Source organism: Hemitrygon akajei, chromosome 1 (assembly GCF_048418815.1).
Source record: "Hemitrygon akajei chromosome 1, sHemAka1.3, whole genome shotgun sequence".
Lineage (NCBI taxonomy): Eukaryota > Metazoa > Chordata > Chondrichthyes > Myliobatiformes > Dasyatidae > Hemitrygon > Hemitrygon akajei.
Window position 1 is genome coordinate 87952646 of NC_133124.1, and position 20269 is coordinate 87972914.

At 40.0% G+C, this 20269-nt stretch overlaps 1 protein-coding gene across 14 annotated transcripts in view; it reads right to left on the reverse strand.

Annotated features, from left to right (window-relative positions):
• Nucleotides 1–20269, reverse strand: part of LOC140728571 (receptor-type tyrosine-protein phosphatase mu-like) — a 994862-nt gene that overhangs the window by 239410 nt on the left and 735183 nt on the right. For 9 of the 14 annotated variants that reach the window (XM_073047511.1, XM_073047615.1, XM_073047563.1 and 6 more), the window contains exons 14-15: nt 18699–18773; nt 12663–12798 (exon numbers count right to left, since the gene is read on the reverse strand). In XM_073047511.1, the coding sequence (XP_072903612.1) occupies nt 12663–12798; nt 18699–18773 (211 nt within the window). The remainder of the gene's footprint in view (nt 1–12662; nt 12799–18698; nt 18774–20269) is intronic. The other 5 variants (XM_073047621.1, XM_073047608.1, XM_073047590.1 and 2 more) reach the window with 1 other exon arrangement.

Here is a 20269-nt window from a genome sequence, read left to right on the forward strand (position 1 = left end):
GCTTTCCTCTGTGGGAGTTAGGGTCAATTGGAAAGAGTAAAACTGGGATTTTATTCCTTTTGTTCAGGGAAAGGTGTTTGGGAGGGTGGAACCAAAGTGAGCAAATGGGAGATGATCTGATTACACATGAAGAAAGGATTTAGGGATGAACACTGAATGGGTTGTTGCTGCTGGTATGTTCATCATGTAACCGCTATTCTATTCTTCAATCCAGGCTGTGTTACACTATTATTAATGGCAAAAAATAAAGTTATTTTGTTCTTGAGGTTTTAATTTCTTATCTGGACTCTGAATATTACTCTGAAGAATTAGTTTTAGAAGAAGTGGATATAGCCACTAGTAAACCTTCAAACCTATTCAAACTCAAACCTATTCTCATTCAAATTTAAAGTGACAACTTTGTTCAGCACATCTTTCACCATAGAACTGATATAATTAAGAACTTCACAAGTACAAATCTAATTTACATAACTTTAGTTTGATTGCTTGCATTCATTTTTTTGGTGGTAATCTTTATGCATATTGTATCACACCCCCCCCCCCCCATTACAGCTGCAACACAATCACTAGCTGAGTATATGAGTTATGAATCTTCCTCAGGAATCCCTAGCAGCATAAGGAAATCTGCGTTGCATTTAGTGCTATCTGATACTGAAGGGAGCAATTGTTCCCTGGAAAGTCACTAAAGGGTAGCTTGCTTCCTTCCACTCTGTGCTGTCAGTAATTACAATTATTTATTGCCATAATTCTGTTTCTTGTGCCTTAGATGCCAATTACCCTGTTGTAGTCAGCTGATGTTCAATGTAATGAATAACATAAAGGATCACTGCAGTAATTATTAAGGGATCATGTTAAAATCCGGTAGTTTAGAATAACAAATAAAAATTCATTTCCAAGAATGAAATAAATACTAAAAATGAAAAGCTGAAACTCTCCAACTGCATGGAAGAAAGAGTTAGTGACTCATAAAGAGACTAATCAAGTTCACAAATTTTGATATTTTGTGATATTCCATGACTCCATCATTGAAGTTATGACATGACAGGCAAGTTTTATATATATAAAGAAGTGGTCTGAATTTCCATGTGCTTGAGATGGATGTTTGGATCTTCTAGTGACTCTATGAAATGCTTGCATAGTGTTTCCTAACTCACATTTTACATTATTTTGTTATTTTCATTAACATGGTAATCACAAATAATTGGAATCTGTGTCAAAATGAATGCAACCAGATGAGCAACCATCAAAACAATTAACTTTCTGGATATTCTAGCATCAGTCCAAAAGATAAAGGATAATATAGTAAAATCTCACTCACTTCTCAAAGTTCGAAGTAAATTTACAATAAGAGTACATATATGCCACTGCATACAACTCTGTGATTCATTTTCACAGCGGGTATACTCAATAAGTCCAATAACCATAACAGAATCAAAGAAAGACTGCATCAACAAGGAGGACAACAAGACAGCAAACTGTGCAAATACAAAAAGAAAGAAAAAATAATAAATAAACTCAAATTTCAAAGTTCAAATAAATAAACAATGAATATTGTGAAGATGAGGTGAACAGTCCTTGAAAGTGAATCCATGGGTTCTGGGAACTGTTTAATGATGGGGCATGTGAAGATGAATGAAGTTATCCTTTCTGCCTCAAGAGCATAATGGTTGAGGGGTAATAACTGCTCCTGAATCTGGAGATGTGAGTTCTGAACTCCTGAGGCAGCAGCACAATGGAGCCAGATAAGATGTCACATCAGAACTGCACCACTTAGCCCATTCGGCGAAACTTCAGTTTCACAATTCCCTCAGTCCCAGGGCAAAAGGAGGTTGAAGAATCTCAGCAGATCCTCTACAATCTCTATCATCACAGGTGCACCACAAGGTTGTGCGCTTAGCCCCTCACGCTGCTCATTTTAAACTTCTGACTGCGTGGCTAAGCACAGCTCCAACACCATATTCAAGTTTGCTGATGACACCTCTGTTGTAGGATGAATCAAAGGTGGTGACAAATCAGCATATAGGAGGGAGATAGAAAATCTGGCTGAGTGGTGGAACAGCAATGACCTCTTACCCAATGTCAGCAAGAACAAAGAGCTGATCATGGACTTCATAAGGATGAAACCAGAAGTCCATGAGCCAGTCCTCATTGGAGGATCAGAGGTGGTGAAAATCAGCAATTTTAAAATCTTTGGTGTTATTATTTTGGAGGTCCTTTCCTGGGATACAAGTACAATTACGAAGAAAGCATGACAGCATATGTACTTTGGCATGACATCTAAAACTTTGACAAACTTCTATAGATGTATGGTGGAGCACTGGCTGCATCACAACCTGATATGGAAACACCAATGCCCTTGAAAGGAAATCCTATAAAAAGTAGTGGATATAGCCCAGTCCATCACGGTAACCCCTCCCCACCAATGAGCACATCCACACAAAGTGTTGTCACAGGAAGTAGCACCTAGCATCAGTGACCTGCGCCACCCAGCTCATGCTCTCGGTCCACTGTTGCTATCAGGATAAAGGTACAGGCACTCACACCACCGGGTTTAGGAACAGCTACTACCCCCTCAATCATCAGGCTCTTGAACCAAAAGGGATAACTTCACTCACTCTATCATTGAAGTGTTCCCACAGTCTATGGACTCATTTTCAAGGGCTCTTCATTTCATGTTTTCAAAAGTTATTGCTTGTTTATTATTATTTATTTCTCTTTGTATTTAGATTTTCAAGGATGTTGCCTGGATTGGAGTGTGTACCTTATGAGCATAGGCTGAATGAACTTGGCCTTTTCTCCTTGGAGGGGCGAAGGATGACAGGTAACCTGTTAGAGGTGTACAAGACGATGCAAGGCATTGATCATGTGGATAGCCAGAGGCTTTTTCCCTGGGCTGAAGTGGTTAACACGAGGGGGCATAGTTTTAAGGTGCTTGGAAATAGGAACCGAGGGGATGTCAGGGGTAAGTTTTTCACACAGAGAGTGGTGGGTGCATGGAATGCACTGCTGGCAGTGGTGGCGGAAGCGGATGCAACAGGGTCTTTTAAGATCCTCTTAGATAGGTACATGGAGCTTAGAACAATAGAGGGCTATGGTTACACGGTCGGCACAACATTGCGGGCCGAAGGGCCTGTAATATGCTGTAGATTTCTATGTTCCATGTTATAGACAGTTTGCTGCTTTTGCACATTGGCTGAATGCCCAAGTTGGTGCGGTCTTTCATTGATTCTATTATGGATTATATTGAGTATTCTCACTAGAAATGAATCTCAGGATTGTATATGGTGGCAAATATGTACTTTGATAATAATTTGCTTTGAACTTTTAACTTTGAGAACAAACTTGGTAGCAGACTAGGCAGCCTTCCCTTCTCTGTACACTAATAGACACTTCAGGCTGTCAAAGTGACACACCCAACAGACACTTCAAAAATGTTCACTGGTCATCAGCAGGAGGCTATCTCATAATTTAGGATTTTGCACGATGCCTGTCTGGAAGAAAAGAGGACTACAAATAACAACTTAATTTCTCAGGTCTATTCTGCCATTTAATCAAACCATTCCTACTTATACATTAGTTCCCTCTAAAATAACCTTAGGATAAGGGATTGATGTTGTTGGGAAGAGACAAAATTTTCTACGTAGAGGTTTGTAAGTATCAGAAATCCTGTAGATCAAAGGGTTGTGTGTACAAACCTGCATTTTAGACCAGGACTGATGGGTCTCTGGACGCTTCCCCTATTGTTCCTGCTGCCCTTCTACCTTTCCTCAACATCTTGAACCTGTTTATCTTTGTCTTTGCCAGCACTAACGAATGGCCTTTTGCCTGAAGTGTTGACTTTGCTTCTCTTTTCACAGATGCTGTCTGTCCTGCTGAGCATCTACTGTTTTACTTCAGAGTCAGCAGCATCCACAGCATTGATTATTGTTTACATGATTGCCAATTATTCATGGCCACCTTGCAGAAGCTCTGCTCCTCTCTCCAAAGGAATGTCTATTTGTCTCATTTATCTAGCTTACCTTCCTTGGTTTTATGTTTCCTTCTTGTCCTTGATGAACTATCTCACCACTTCGGATAGGAGGTCCACTGTTGTTCGGGGTCAACCATGGATATTGCATCCTAGCTGTCTATGTGACAGGACAGTATGATATGGAGAACAAGCTGTTGTCCATGCAGCTGATGAATCCAAAGCAACGGCAGAGACTGACACAACTCCGTCACAGGAGTTGTCAGTCATCGTTGAACTCAATGTTGGACTGCCTCAGGGACTCCAGCTCTGAATTTTTCCTCTGAGTGGGTAGAGCAGCAAGGCAATGGAGGTTTAAGATTGGCATTTCCTTTCTTCTAGATAAACTTCCAACCATGGCTGATGAGTGCCTTTGGATGAAGTTTTAAACAGCCTATCCCCCTCATGATTTGATAGACCTCTATAAGATTACCTCCCATTCTCCTGCACTCCAAGGAATAAAGTCGTAGCCTGTCCAACCTCTCTTCCTAATTCAGTCACTCATGTCCTAACAGCATCCTTGCACACCCTTTCTGTACTCTTTCCAGTTTCATAACATCTTTCGTATAGTAGATTGATCAAAACTGAAAAATCCAAGTATGATTTCATCGGTGACTTATATAATCACATTATGACCTCCCAATTTTTATACTCAGTGCCCTGACAATGAAGACCAGGGTGCTAAATTCCTTATTAACCACCATGTCCACATATGATTCTACTTTCAGTGAACCTAGTTGATTGGCAGGAAGCAGAAAGTGGGAATAAAGGGGGCTTTTCTGGTTGGCTGCTGGTGACTAGTGGTGTTCCACAGGGGTCAGTGTTAGGCCCACTTCTTTTTATATTATATGTCGAAGATTTGGATGACAGAATTGATGGTTTTGTGGCAAAGTTTGTGGACGATATGGAGATAGATGGAGGGGGAGGTAGTGTTGAGGAAGCAGGGAGCCAGCAGAAGGACATAGACAGATTAGGAGAATGGGCAAAGAAGTGGAAGATGGAATATAGAGAAGGAAGTGCTTGGTCATGCACTTTGGTAGAAGGACTAAAGGTGTAGACTATTTTCTAAATGTGGAGAAAATTCAAAACTCAGATGTGCAAAGTGACTTGGGAATCCATGTGCAGGATTCCATGAAGGTTAACTTGCATGTTGAGTCAGTGGTAAGGAAGGCAAATGCAATATTAGCATTCATTTTGAGAGGACTAGAATATAAAAGCAAGGATGTAATAATGAGGTTTTATAATGCATTAGTGAGACCGCTCTTGGAGAATTGTGAGCAGTTTTGGGCTCCTTATCTGTAAAAGGATGTGCTGATATTGGAGGCAGTCCAGGGGAAGTTCACGAGATTGATTCTGGGAATGAAAGGGTTAATGTATGAGGAGCATTTAATGGCTCTGGGCCTGTTTAGAATAAGGGGGGGGATCTCATTGAAATCTATCAAGTATTGAAGGCCTAGATAGAGTGGACATGGAGAGGATGTTTCCTATAATGGGGAAGTCTAAGACCAGAAGGCACAGCCTCAGAATAAAGGGACATCAATTTAGAACAGAGATGAGGAGGAATTTCTTTAGCCAGAGGGTGGAGAACCTATAGAACTCATTGCCATAGATGGCTGTGGAAGCCAAGTCATTGGGTATATTTAAAGTGGAAGCCGATAGGTTCTTGGTTATTTAGGATGGGAGGATGGTCTTATGGTCTTATATATAGTATCTGTATTCTGAGGTCCCTTTGTTCTACAACAGTCCTCAAGGCCATGAAAGAACTGTGAAAGTTCTTTATGGATTTGACATTCCAAAATACAACACCCTGCACTTATCCAAATTAAACTCAATTTGCCATTTCTCAGCTCACTTACGCAGCTGATTAAGATTCCCCTGTAACTTTTGGTAACTTTATACAAAAACACCTATTTTAGTGTCATTTGAAAATTTACTAACTGTGCTCTGTATATTTTTTAATCTAATCAGAGACATTGATGATGAACAACAATGGGCCTAGCACCAACTTCTGAGAAAATGATTAGTCTGGGGTCTCCAGTTTGAGAAACAACCTTTATCACACATTTTGTTGTTTTTCTCTAACCACTGCATCCTTTTGTAGACATCCTTATAAAATACTTATTAGCAACTTTCCATTGCTGATGATATTAACAATGTGAAACTTTCACCCTATTTCTCTCTCCACAGATGCTGTCTCATTTGGAGGATATTTTCAACAGTTCCTGTTTTCCTGAAACTAACTTTCTTTTGCTTTGTCCTCAGAGATGGAAGATCTCATGGCCTTCCTCCTAAGAAAGGTCAAAGCTGGTGCTCACTGTTGATTGCGACCAAGAAAAATCTGCCACGCTTAAGTTTGTAGGTTGATCAACACAGCAAGAAAATGCACATAAAAATTGTGGCAGAAATTACCAAAGGTTGTATCAGGACATGCTCACTTCTAAATGCATTGGTTGAAATTCGGAAGCAAATGATGCTCATAAATCTTGGTCTGGCTTACCCATCCTTGGAATTCTGAACTGAAGTGGTAGATGTCCTTGGAGGAGTCACTCACATGACCTTCTTCATCTAAATGATGCTTTTGTTAACCCCTTCCCCATATCCTGTCACAAAGGGCTTTTGACCTGAAAGTTAACTCTGTTTCACATTCCAAAGATTCTGCTCATCCTGCCAAGTGTTTCCAGCATTTTGTATTTTTGACTTACGTGGTAGCCTGTCATTCACCATAACTAAACTCATTTCTCACATCAGCTAGGAAAACCATCAGTTTTCATAGCTTCTCTGGCCAATTCTCTTTGGCCATTTCCATTCTCCTCATCCAAAGCTTTTCAAATCAGGAAACAAAAAGCTTTTGAAATACACACCTCATAAATGGATTGCATAGTGATTTCTTTTTCAGCATAATGAGATGGAAAATCATTTCAACCTGGTGTAAGTCAAATTTGCAACTGTTTGCAGAAGAGCATGCCTGTCATTAAACACCACTTGCAATTTTCTGTTGTGATTTTAGCAACAGTGCCATATGACTACTGTTGGGTATGTTGTCCTGGAAGTAGTTACTGGTGTTCACTCCTCGGCAACGTGGTCTGAGCTCTGTCATGCTGAGACATAATGTCTAATGATAAGTGAAATACTTTCAGATGTCCTCAGCTTAAGCTCTTCCCATGAAAACTAAACATCCTCATGATTTGCAGTCTGTCCCAGCTTCCCATCTGTACCATCTATGATCCTATTACTCTCTTACTACTTCACCCCACTCCTATAATCCTGTTTCCACTTTGCCCCATCCCTCCACATCTCCTCTCTGCCCCTGTGAAGTCATCTGTTAGAAGATGTTGACCAACTCATACTTCACCCTTGTTCAAAGCCTGGGCCAATGTCTCCCCCCATTCCTGACTATAAGGAATGTCTCTTTCTACACTCACTCTTACACCAATAAGTGCTGTTGATATTGGTAAGTGCCTAGACTATGGCCCATCCTACACTCCAGGGGCCTGGTCACAGTTTGAGCCAACCCACAGAAGGAGAAAGGGCATTGCAATTGGAGAAAAGTCCATGACATCATTGATGCTACAACTAAACTCTACCCTCAGACTGTGTTTCATGTGCATTGGAATTTCTGTGCAGCTGCTTTAAAAATCCTGTGTCTTTTCTACTGAGTTGTTCACAGCAATGCCCTGGAGATTGCCGGAAGATCACAGAAGGCTGTCCACTTCCTTGGTGACTTGGCCTCCAGAAATTCTGAGCTCCACTTCATTGCATACAAATGGAATCATTCCAAATATGGTCTGCAGATCAGACCAATGACTGTGAAGGTGGGGGATTATAGGAGAGTTACTGTATTTAATGCAGATATGTGAATCCATAGGCTACTGAGATAAAGCCAGAGCAATGACCACAGTAATTGCTTTAGGTTCTGCTGTCATTCTAACAAAAACAGCTGCATTTTTGCAAGATAAGGCATCCTCCCTCTGTCCCTTAGTCTTCAAGAGAACTATACATCTGTTGAATAGGAAACAGATTTGTGACTTATAAGGACATAACCTGAGTAAATCTTGTCTACAAATACTCAAGGGTTCAAACCACAGCATTCTAATCAAATTATGCCAGCTTGGCTTCATTTGTCTTTTTTTAAACTGCTTTCATTAACCTCAATAGGCTTATGTAACATCACACTTCTCACCTGAGGGGTAAAAAAGTCTTAATGGACTCTATTCAGTCTTAGGAAAGAGAAACTAATCAGAAGGGTAAAAGTAGTTAATTACTCTTTCTTTATCATAGATGACCAATATACATAGGTCCCACTCAAAGTTCTTTAGGCAAGTGTGGTGAATTTTGCTTGACCAGAATATACTCTTTAATACACTTTACATACCACAGTTCCTTAGAAGACATCATATTGCGTAGAGGAAGAAAGAGTTTAAAAGAAGTGAACAAGGGCAGTCAGCAGGTTTAACATGCCACAGTTCCTGAGAAGGCATTGGATTGTGCAGCACTAGACACTTGACAAGGGCCAATATAAAGAAGTTAGGCTTTAGTGGGATACCCATTGTGGGAGTGGTCACTGTGAGAGTGGGAAGGTGAGGCTTTGGATCATCAAGGCTTTCTTTCTAATTGTACATTTAGAGCTGTAGGGATGCCAAGCAGGATAGTGGAATGCTGCTACTGCTGGATGTAGGAAAGCAGGGAGATCTCCAGTGTCACTTACCTGCAAGATGTGCATCCTGCTACAGCCTCTAGCAGACCAAGGGGATGGAACAGGAAATGAATGAACTCCGGATCATTCAGGAGGTTGAGGGATTGATAGACAAGAACATACAGGGACATGAGAAATACTGCAGATGCTGAAAATCCAAAGCAACACGTACAAGATGCTAGACGAATCTGGCAGGTCAGGCAGCATCCATGGAAATGAACAAAGAGTTAATGTTTTGGGCCAAGACCCTTCTTCAGGACTGGAGAACAACATGGAGGAAATAGAGGGAGGTAGTTACACCTAAGGTGCAGGACACAAGTAACTGGCTTTACAAATAGAACTGAGGAATTAGAAAGGTATTATATTAAAAAATTATATTATACATCACCCAACAGTCTGTGGGATTTAGAAGAGCAAATTTGTAGAGAGATCGCAAACTGTTGCAAGAAACATAAGGTTGAGACAGAAGGTAATTGTCTTTGGAATTAAGAAATTCCATCAATTCCTCTTTGGCCGACGATTCACACTACTGACAGATCATCGCCTCTTGATGCTAATCCTTGGTTCACAGGCAGGCATTCCTTCCCCAGCTGCTAGTCGACTGCAACAAAGGGCTTTGTTACAATCTGCACATCTGTATGATAAAATGCACAGGAGATTCAAGCACCATTCGAATGCTGATGGACTATCCAGAGTTCCCTTACCTATTACAGCTCCAGAGCCATCTCTTCAAGGAAGTACTTGCAGCTCTGACAACTGTGGTACAAGTCCAGAAGCACACACGTACTGACCCTATTCTACCTAAAGTAGTGGACATGTTAACTCCCAAATGGAAAGGAGAGCTAACTATCGAATTGAAACCTTAATTGACTCAATAGGAGGAGCTCACAGTCCAAGCAGGATATTTACTATGGGGTGACTGTGTTGTCATTCCTCCACCATTAAGAAAGCAAGTGTCAGATGAGCTATTTACAGGTCACTGTGGCGCAGTGCATGTGAAACAAACTGCATGCAGCTCTTTCCTCATAGGGCTAGGACTGCATGTGACCATTGAAGAGACCAAAGCATGCCCACATTGTCAGTGAGTGAGAAATGTTCCTCAGCTTGCTTCTTTCAATTCATGGGGATGGCCTGAAGAACCCTGGCAGAGGATTCACACAGATTTTGCAGAATTTGTTCTTGGCTATAATGGACACATAAAGCAAATGGCCCAAGGTTTCCATCATGAAGAGTACTAAATCTGAAAAATGTATTGGGGAGCTATGTTCCAGCTTTAGCTGTTTCAAGCTTCCTCAATAGTTTGTAAGTGATATTGGCCCACAGCTCATGTCTGAAGAGTTCAAGGCACTTATGGAAGCAAACGGTATTCAGCACATCAAGTCAGCACCATATCATCCAGCCACTAATGGCCTTGCTGAACAATTTATACAAACAATGAAACAAGCCCTCAAGGCTTCAGTGGGAAGTGGATCCCTCAACCAGCATCTTAACACTTCCTTGTTGACATAACTCAATATACCTCATGCCACCACAAAAATTACTCCAGCCACTGCACTGATGAAAAGAAGCTTTGCACCTGACTTGACCTGATTAGACACCCAAACACAAAACAGATTGTGCCAAATGAACAGAAAACCCAAGCAGAGAGATGTGTCAGAAGTTCCACAGCAGGAGGGAGATTACTTGCCTGGAACTACATCTCTGGAATGGAGTGGATACCTGCTGGGGGTGGTGGCACAATCTGGTCCTGTGTTGTACACAGTGGAAACTAGTCACCGCAACATCTGGAGAAGGCATGCTGATCAGCTGTTGCCCACTTCTGAGGCAACTGAAAAACAGCACAAATGGACCAATCCAGATCCAGTGCAGAAAAGGGACAGGGTTCTATTATGATCAAATGACACAGCCAGTGGTCCCCCATCAACTGTGCTTTCTGAGGTGCCCCTCACTACCCAAGCCAAGATCTATACATACACCAAAGAGATAAAATGACTTTAACATCATTCCCAGGTCGTTAGTACTCTCAAAGGAACAGGCAGTCAGATTGGATCTCTAGTCAGCCCATGGGGCAGAAAAATCCCCAGAGTTATATCTGGAATACAGGCAGTCTATTGTCTTTTCCTAGTTTTGAGAAAAAAATGATTTTTGTTGTTGTGTGAAGTTGATGATTATTCCATTGAATGTTAATAGTTCAGCAGCTGGTCTGTGTATGAGAGGAGGGATAAGTTAAGTATTCATGCATATCTTGACCCTTAAAGGTTGCTGTCAAGCTTCCCTGCATGTTATGTACTGAACATAATGTAAGAGGTCATTTTGGGTAGATGACCTACAAATAAAATAAAGAGCAGCACATTTGTTCCTCACCTTTCTGTCTCTCGTGTGTTATTCATGGCCACCCAGCTTTCCAGTACCAGACACGTAACAGGTGTAGCTAGGATAAACGCAAGCAGGCTTTTTCCACTGCAGTTGAGTGAGACTACAACTAGAGATCTTGGGTTAAGGGTGAAAAGTGAAATGTTTAAGGAAACATCCAGTGGAGCTTCTTCACTCAAAGGGTCGTGAAAGTGTGGAACGAGCTGCCAGCACAAGTGGAGGATGCAGGGTCAATTTCAACACTTAAGAGAAACTTGGATGGGTACATGGATGGGAGGGATATGGACTGAGTGCAGGTCAATGGGTCTAGGCAGATTAATGGTTTGGCATGGGCTAGAGGGGCCGAAGAGTCCGTTCTGTACTGTATTGTTCTATAACTTTATGACTCTAAGGACAGCACTCTATTATACCTCAGATGTCAGAATCTCCCTTCACTTGTCTCTCCAGCTCACTCCTCACAATTAATTTTGAAGTACAGAGGATCGAACATGATAATACTCAGGTGGTGAAGAGGTCAAGGTATACATGAGGACTTGACTACATGGAAATACCTTGAGTCATGACAAGTTGAAAACAGTGTTTATTATGTGATGTTTATTGGGTTATCTTTGAGATACATTTGGAAATATCTTGTGGCATATTTCACAGACTGTATTGAAAGCCTTATTAATTTCACAGTCACATGAACTCGTCTGGAGTCATTTTCCTTAAGAAGCACTTCAACTCTGAATCTCTCCAAATCACAACTCAGGCACAGCTATTAATAAAACATTGACCTCAGACATCTTATTCTTGCACTTTAATTTATATTTTAGATATTGTGGTACCATAATGGTTATTTCTATATCTTACTGACATTTCTTGCAAAATGTCGAACCTTTAATTGAGACTAGTTTCAGCTGAGCAGCATTGCTATGGTAATATACAGTGTGCCACCATTTCTAATTAAAACAACAGAATTTTCAATGAGTTTTTGTGAGGATTAATTAGGGTGATCACACATCCCACAAATACCATATGATCCAGATTAAAAAATTTCCTATATTAGGGATTGTGTATAATTATGCTATTACTGAGGATGGATGTAATATTGTGAACCAGCATGGCTTGTGGTTGCATTCTTATGATAACCCTAGCAGTGCCACTGCATTTTGTGGGGCAGTAGAAACAATGCTGTTTTCTGCAGTGATCTAAAACATACAATCCACATAGAATTCATGTGTAACATATGTGTTCACAGACCAAAGACAAATTGCCACTCTATGAAGAAAAGTCCTTTCTCATTCTGTGCAGCCTGTTGAGTTTTATCAATATTTTGAGGGCTTTATTTGCAATTTTTAATGCTTTGTTTCTGTGAAAATATATAACTATTGACCTTTGGGAAATGTACATACTTACTTTCCATAAGAAATATTAGCGATTACCTTTTAATAAAAGGGCCCATTCACAATGCTAACAATGAATGCAAAGGAATTTCTTTGGATGCACTATCGTATTAGAACCGCACTAAGACAGGGTTAGGGTTGTGAAGTAATAGAATTCATCTCACTATGATTAAATTACTCTTTCTCTCCCTGTTGCCTCACATACCTCTTCTTCATGATCAACACAATGCCAAGGAAAATGATGACAAACAGAAGAATTCCAGCAATAACCCCGGCGATTTTCACTGTGTGGTCCGTCTGTTTCTCCGGCTCTTCTGCGCTCGGTTTACGAGTCGCACTTCCTGAAAGGCAGTGAATTCACACAGGAGGAAGATTAAAGAAACAAGGTGTCTCCACTTTCACCTGTAAAGTATAAGTCACTGTGCACGTTAAAGACTAAGGAAACAAATCCTGGCCTTGAAATTTTGTTGCGCACATGATCACATCAATAGGGTCACGTAATGTTTTTATAAAAAGTGTGTGGGACTTTGGCAGACACGTTAATTCATTCATTTCAAATTTTAGCTTATGTATTAAAGCAGATGTTTGTGCATTGATCTTTAAACAACATAAATAAGGTCATTGGATCTTCTACATTTTTTTGTTAATAGTTCTTTCTCTGGGCTGAATTTTATTGAGAGATGTGGTGCCGTGGAAAGACAAGGTAAAATAGACAATGTGGTCTGGATGTATTAGTATTTCACCCCCCCCTCAAAAAAAAACTGTTATCAACCCACAAACAGCAGTTAACCTTCAACTGTTTCACATTAACTGCCAATTCTATACCTGAATACACTTGAATCAGAAAAGAACAAATCCTCACTCTACCATTGATTGGCTAGGACTTAACCCTCAAATATATCGTATTAAAAAAAAGTAATTTTTTCACTAGTTGCTCCAGTGGTTGAAAGAGTGAGATAAGCTTATTTGGCATGCATTCCATCTCTATTGTTTCATTTAGACAATACAGTCCCTTTCACCTTTTAGAATTCCAAATTGTGGTTGCATTTTGCACGCATACAGCTATATTGAGCTATTTATTCATAATCCAGGCAAGCACTGAATGATTTGAGTCCTGGCAGAAACATTTAATATCTGCTTGAATGAGATAACTAGCAGGGAGCATTTTGGCACATGAAGCTTTCTTATCAACTGTTACTTAGACAGTTTCCTGTATAGTGTGAAGGAATGCCACAATAACATTTGCTGAAATAGCCTTTCCCTCAGAATTAGTAGATGAAAGTTTGTAGGGGACGGCTCATATACTCCCCAATACTGAACTTGTCTCACTCCCTTTCCAATGCCACCTACTCCTTTTCCCATGATGGTATCTTAACAATAATGCATTAAGGAAAAGGGCCATTCATTTCAATATACCTGTGCTATCTGTTTGCAAGATGCTTCCATTTTGTTCCACTCTTTCCCCACATTGGCTATCATTTTCAGATCTTCAAGAATTCACCCTGATGCTGTTAGAATGCTGCAAAAAACATTTGCTCCCAACCCCATTTCAGGCAGTGCGGCAGTGCAGTACTTGGGACCACTCACCATTTGGAAAAATTTCTCCCCATTTTTAAAATTAAAATACTAATATGTTAACTAATCAAGTTATCTTACTTTTAAGCAGTTTATTAGTACCATATTATTATTATTATCTTATTATGCTGGACAGATCCTACTGGATTCTGACCATAAATGCTCAATTGCTTCCATTAGATCCCACACCTCAGTAAACTTCAATAAAGCTCTGCAGTCATTTCCCCCATTCTCCCAAGGAAGGTTTTGTCAAAACAGGGTCAGCTGAGGGAATACTTATCCAAGAGCTCCAGCACTAGACTGTTGTTCCTCTTCCTTTCTTGTGGTGCATCAGGTGGCATTTTTGTCATCTCCGTAGCATTTAACTGCATTTTATGAGGCTGAGTTGATAGCTCACTGCTCAACCCAGCACGGATAGAAACCATGCAAGGAGCTCGCCGGATTTGAAATTGGGAGCAATGACCTCGAATTTCAGTGGCCACTGGCTAGCTTACCATGAGATAGAACTTATCCTCAAACTGGGCAGCATGTCAGCAGAGGTCAAATGATGGTGGTGGGGGTGGGCGAGCCTATTCCAGTTTTCTGTTTCTTAGTTAACACTATGAAGTTAAATTGGCTAATATTATCACTTACTGCATGTTCTAAATTAAGTCCTCTTCCATCCCAAATGTGAAACCTAGATTAAGTAGCCCACCACAGCATCACAGCCTGCCCTTGATAAGAATTTGAGGGAGATAAACCTAAGAGAAACTCTGCTTCTGGAAAAGCTATGCACGGCTTAAAATCTCAAATCAATTTATAACTGGTGCTCCACCCACATGGAAGAAAATTTTATACAGTGGCAAAATCAATGGAAGTGATTATATTTTGCCTATTGTTTCAAGTCACAATATTGGCCCAAAAGTGAAAGAACTTTCCATTTCCAGTTAATTTGCTTAAATAGCATATTCAGAATGAGCTAATTTGTCCATCAATCCATTCTGATATTGTAGGAACAGCAAAGAAATATTGCCAAGTCATTTGTTTCAATAAACTATCACAGAACATTCATACACCCTGCACAGTATGTAGGCTCTTAATATTTTCACATTACTGTGCAGTGTCATAGCTTAGATAACCATAGTTGAAATGACAAATTTATCTCACAAATACGAGAAAAAGAGGAGCAATAAATCTTAAGTAACACCAGAGAGCATTAAAATGTATTTGGTTTGTGTTGCAGAAAGTATGAAAGTCTGTTTCATTTTACATCAGGCTCCTGTGAGGCAGATAAACTTGACCCTCTACAACTGTGCTATAGAAGAGCACAAGATTAAAATATAAAGCAGTTCTAGGACTGCTAGAACCGCTAAATGTCCTTGCATTTTAGGACAGAACAGAGAAATTAACAATTGCCAAAACTTTTGCTCAAGAAGAGTTCAGATTCCAAACTTTTATCAAGCATAAACAAAGTAATGCCTTCCAATTGAGACCACCCATAACAATTGTTGCGTATAATAATTTGGTAAAGGTGATCTATTAAAAATACCCAAATATAATTGTATTTTGCATATTCTATGCATCATTTGTAATGTATTTTATTTTCATGCTGGCTATGGTGCCAATTAAGTACTGCACATTCCTCTTGTCTGTATTTGTGTTTAGTCAACTCTGAGCCATTTAGGTTTACCCAGAAGACTTTACAAGGCCATTAATGATCCAGGATTTGCCACCAATCATTCTGATTCTGGTACTTGTTACTCCTAATCATTTACACTCTTCGAAGTATTATTCATTGAAAGATTTACACAGTAATTGTTCACCTCGACCTTAACCTACACACAAATGACTTGGAAAGAGGAGAAAGTCCATGCATGCTGATCAGAATAATTATTTTGTTCGTATTTTTCCTTGTTATCTAACCACATTTGGGAGAACTACCAACAGATTAAAGGCCTGCAGGACAGTCCATTCCAGGTATACATTTTTCCCAAGAAAATTGTTCAAGTGAAATTTGTCAAGCAATGTAAATATTTAATGGGTGCTAAACTACTAATCCCATAACACCCTTTGGAATATTTGAAAGCTATTAATTGGACCCATGTTTTAGTTGCACTTTCCAGTGAGATACTTGCAAAACAGAGGGAAAAAAAGGACTTCCCATCTTTCACAACATTAGGATACTTTAAACCCAGCAAAGTCACTGTTGTTGCATAGGATATACAACAGCCAACATGTGTGCACTGCAATATCCCACAAATAGCAACATGGCTGTCACCAGGTAATCATTGTGGTTGAGAGATGCAAGTTGGCAAGGACACCTGAGATATCTCCCGTGCACTTCAAGGTAATGCAGTGGAATATTTTACATTCACCAGTGAGGGAAGACAATGCCTCAGTTTAACTACTCATATGAAATATGTCAATGAATGTTCTCAGTCCTCCAGGTCATTGAATATCAAGTAGTAGTAAATCAAGGCCACTGGACTTGCAGTGTTGTCTAGAAGACGTTTTGCCACTCATCTGAGAGGTTTATTCAGTTCCTATCCATGGCGGGTACCCTGACTTCAGGGAGCGTGAAGCGCAGAAACAATTATCACAGTGATGATTGTACGCTCTAGTATCAATTGTTTGGTGACAATAAAGTATAATGAATGAATGAATGACTGGGCCTTCATCAAGACAGCAATGAAAACCAACAGGGACATCATCCGAACTGTGAACAGTAAGGAGCAAAGCAGATGGAAAAATATAGTCATCCCATGTGTAGTTGGTGTTTCAGAGAAACTCAGAACGATTTTCAACAAACACCAAATCCCTGTGCTTTTTCAAACCTACTAACACACTCAGACAGAAACTCGTCCACCCCTAGGATCCTACACTCAAACATAAACAGAACAATATTGTTTATGCTATCCAATGCAATGAGAACTGCACAGATCTGTTATTGGTGAGGCAGAACAACCACTTCACAAATGGATGCCCAACATAGTAGGGCTAAGGTCGAGGCTTGGCTGTATATCTACACCTAAGAACAAGGGACACTCCTTTGATGATAACAATGTGCACATATTGGACAGGGAGGACAAGTAGTTTGAAAGAGGGGTTAAAGAAGCCATCTTTGTCAAACTGGAAAACCCATGCCTGAACAGAGGGGTGGGGTATGACATCACCTATCAGCGACTTACAAAGCAGTCTGAACATCTCTACCCCAGCATCTCCACAACAGTTCACACCTCCATTCATGCAAAGTTCGACTCTCTCATTAACTCTTACAACTCTTAACAACCCCTTAATAAAAGAATTATTCTCATCATGTGATAACTATACCTTTAAACAACTCACAGAGTTTGTAAACCAGAAAACTACACACCATGGATCAGAACTGATGAACCCTCTCAGATGAGTGGTGAAATGTCTTCTAGACAACACAGCAAGTCCAGTTGCCTTGATATACTACTGCTTGATACACTCATGTGAAAGATAGCCCTCTAAAGACAAGACTTGACTGGGATGTTAGCCTACTTTCTGTGTTCTATCCTTTGGAGTGGGACTTAAACTAACAATATTCTGCCCCTTGGCAATTTGCTACCGTTGATCAACAATTGATATTTGAATAGCTTTTAGATATAACAAAATGCACATATGAGAAAAAGCCAATTAAATAATAGTGCTATACAAATTTCCCCACCTGAAAATAAGCTACCAATATTTTGATGACATAGAATTTGAATATACTTACAAATCTTCAGCTCTATTTTCAGTTAGCCAGTGAATGCACCAGGGCTTCTTTCCCAAAAAAATGAACTGAGATTATCTGTTATTATCTGGGAGGCATTACTGTTGTTTATGGGGAAGCAGATGAAAAAACTCTATACTGAACAGAGTGGACATTTAATGGCAAAAGGACTGGAATTGATTGTGGTACGGACACCTCCGAAGAGTAAAATATGTGAAGTTTCAAACTGGAAATGGTCTCTCACCGAGGGACTCGAAGTGGTTGTTGACCAAAATATACTTTGGTGCATCATAGCCCACCCCTCCACTCTACTTTAACTCAATCAACACAACACTATGCTCATGGGGGTATGAATATAGTGTGATTTCAAATACTCAGTCTATTCAAATCGTCCTGTGATTGACTGTCCAGTAGGCCAACTTAGTAATCTCTTCAAGGAACTATGCACAAGCAAAGATAACGTTGGAGGAGAAATTTGCCTCTGGTTATCAGTGTGAATATGCAACAAAACCGATTCACTCACATCTGTACATTTAATGCCTTCAGAGGAACTGGATGTAGAAAGCAGTGCAACCGGAGCCCACTTCTTCCACGTGCATTTGAGTTTGACAATTAAAGACTAATTTCTCCACCACAGTATTTCTCTGTCCAGTCATGAGTTAGTGTAAGGTCAGGGTAGTCATACATCTACGCACATCGGGCCCAATGAGTCATTCACAGACAAAATGCAATATGAAAGCATGCAGTGAAGAGAGATACCCTAAGTGTCTGGGTTAGTTGCAAACTCCTAAGGTTGGGGTGAATGTCAGTAGTGAGAACAAAAAGAACTTGCTGTGTGGAAGGTAACAGAGTAATAAAAAATAAACCTCAGAAAGTGAAGGGAGAGAGTGAGTGACGAAGAGGCAAAAAAGAAAGGCACTATGACTGGTCTGTAGTTGAACATCTGACCTGTTAGTTGGTTGTCGCCTGCAGCAGGGGCGATGCGAATGTATGGTGTTGTAAGCTGAGTCACAATTATCGCAGCTAAGGCAAAGGAAGATTTCCAGGTCAGCATGCATGAGAAAAAAAAGCCAGACTGAAGCTAGACTAGCAACAATAATTACTCAGTGTCCATACTCCTACATACATGTTACAACAATTCTCTCTCAAAGAAATTGAATGTTACGGACAATGCAACTTATTTTGTTGATAACCAATTTCTCTTGCACAGAAAATAATTTAAATCTTACATTTGTTTATTACATAGAGATCTGCATCACTTCCATATAATATTCAATGTAAAAGAAATAATCACTCAATTTACATGATAGCTTACCTTTATGCAGCTAATGTACAAAATAATGTGACCAGTTATAAGGTCATTTTCATTTAGATGTGTTTCTCTTCTAGATACTCTTTTCTGAACTATTCCTCATTGGGGAAATGTCTGTTCTCTGCTCTCAAACGAAGCACTAAGCAAGAGTGGTTTTTATCAACCGGACATCATCTATCTCTCCTCCTTCAATAAGGGATTTGCTCCCTTCTCCTTCCTCAGTATCTTCTCTTCTCAACTCACCAAAAGTCACTACGTCTGGACCAATGTTCATCCTACATTGCATTAAATCTTCAGAAGTCTTTCATTACTTTGCTCTGCTTGAGATTTCCTCTTTGCAAAGTGTATTTGGGACATGTGGGCTGAGATTTGCTGATAACATACAAATGGACATGAATAATGCACACCATCATTAATGCATTACTATAGACTCATAAGTTTGATCATTTTCAAGATTCCACTGTCAGACTCATGAAAATGACACCTCACCCTCAAAAACCTACAGTATATGTCTCTGCTATATGTCTCAGAAAGTAACATCCAATAAATGATATAATTAGTCCTCTTCAGCTGTGTAGTAATGGTAATGAAATGAAACTCAGTCAGACTGGTTAAGAAGGTGAATGATACAACTGGAATCTCTCATTCATTCAGGTAATGAATTATTGTTGAAGAGCTTAGAAAAGTCAAAATATTAATATCTTTCCTTTATGCTTTTCCTTTGAAGCAAATGTTTCTGCCCCTTTGTTCCTCTGGACTTGGCTTTAAATTGAATGCTTTTACTTTGAATGAACTTCCTAAGAAAAATCAAATCGCTTGATCTTCTCACTTGCAGACCCCAGTCAGTTCAGATTGGCAACAGCATCTCCTCCACAATCTCCATCAGTACAAGTGCACCACAAAACTCTGTGTTTAGCACCATGCCCTACTCTTTTTTATATCTAAGTCACTGAGGCTAAGCACAGCTCCAATGTGCTTTAAGTTTGTTGATGACACCACTGTAGTTGGCCGAATCAAAGATGGTGACGAATCAGCATGCAATAATGAGACTGAAATTCTGGCTGAGTGGTGCCACAACAACCTCTCACTCAATGTCAGCAAAACCAAGAAACTAATTATTGACTTCAAGAGGAGGAACCCAAAGCTCCGAAAGCCAGTCCTCATCAGGGGATCTGAGATGGTGATAGTCAGCAACTTTAAATTCCTC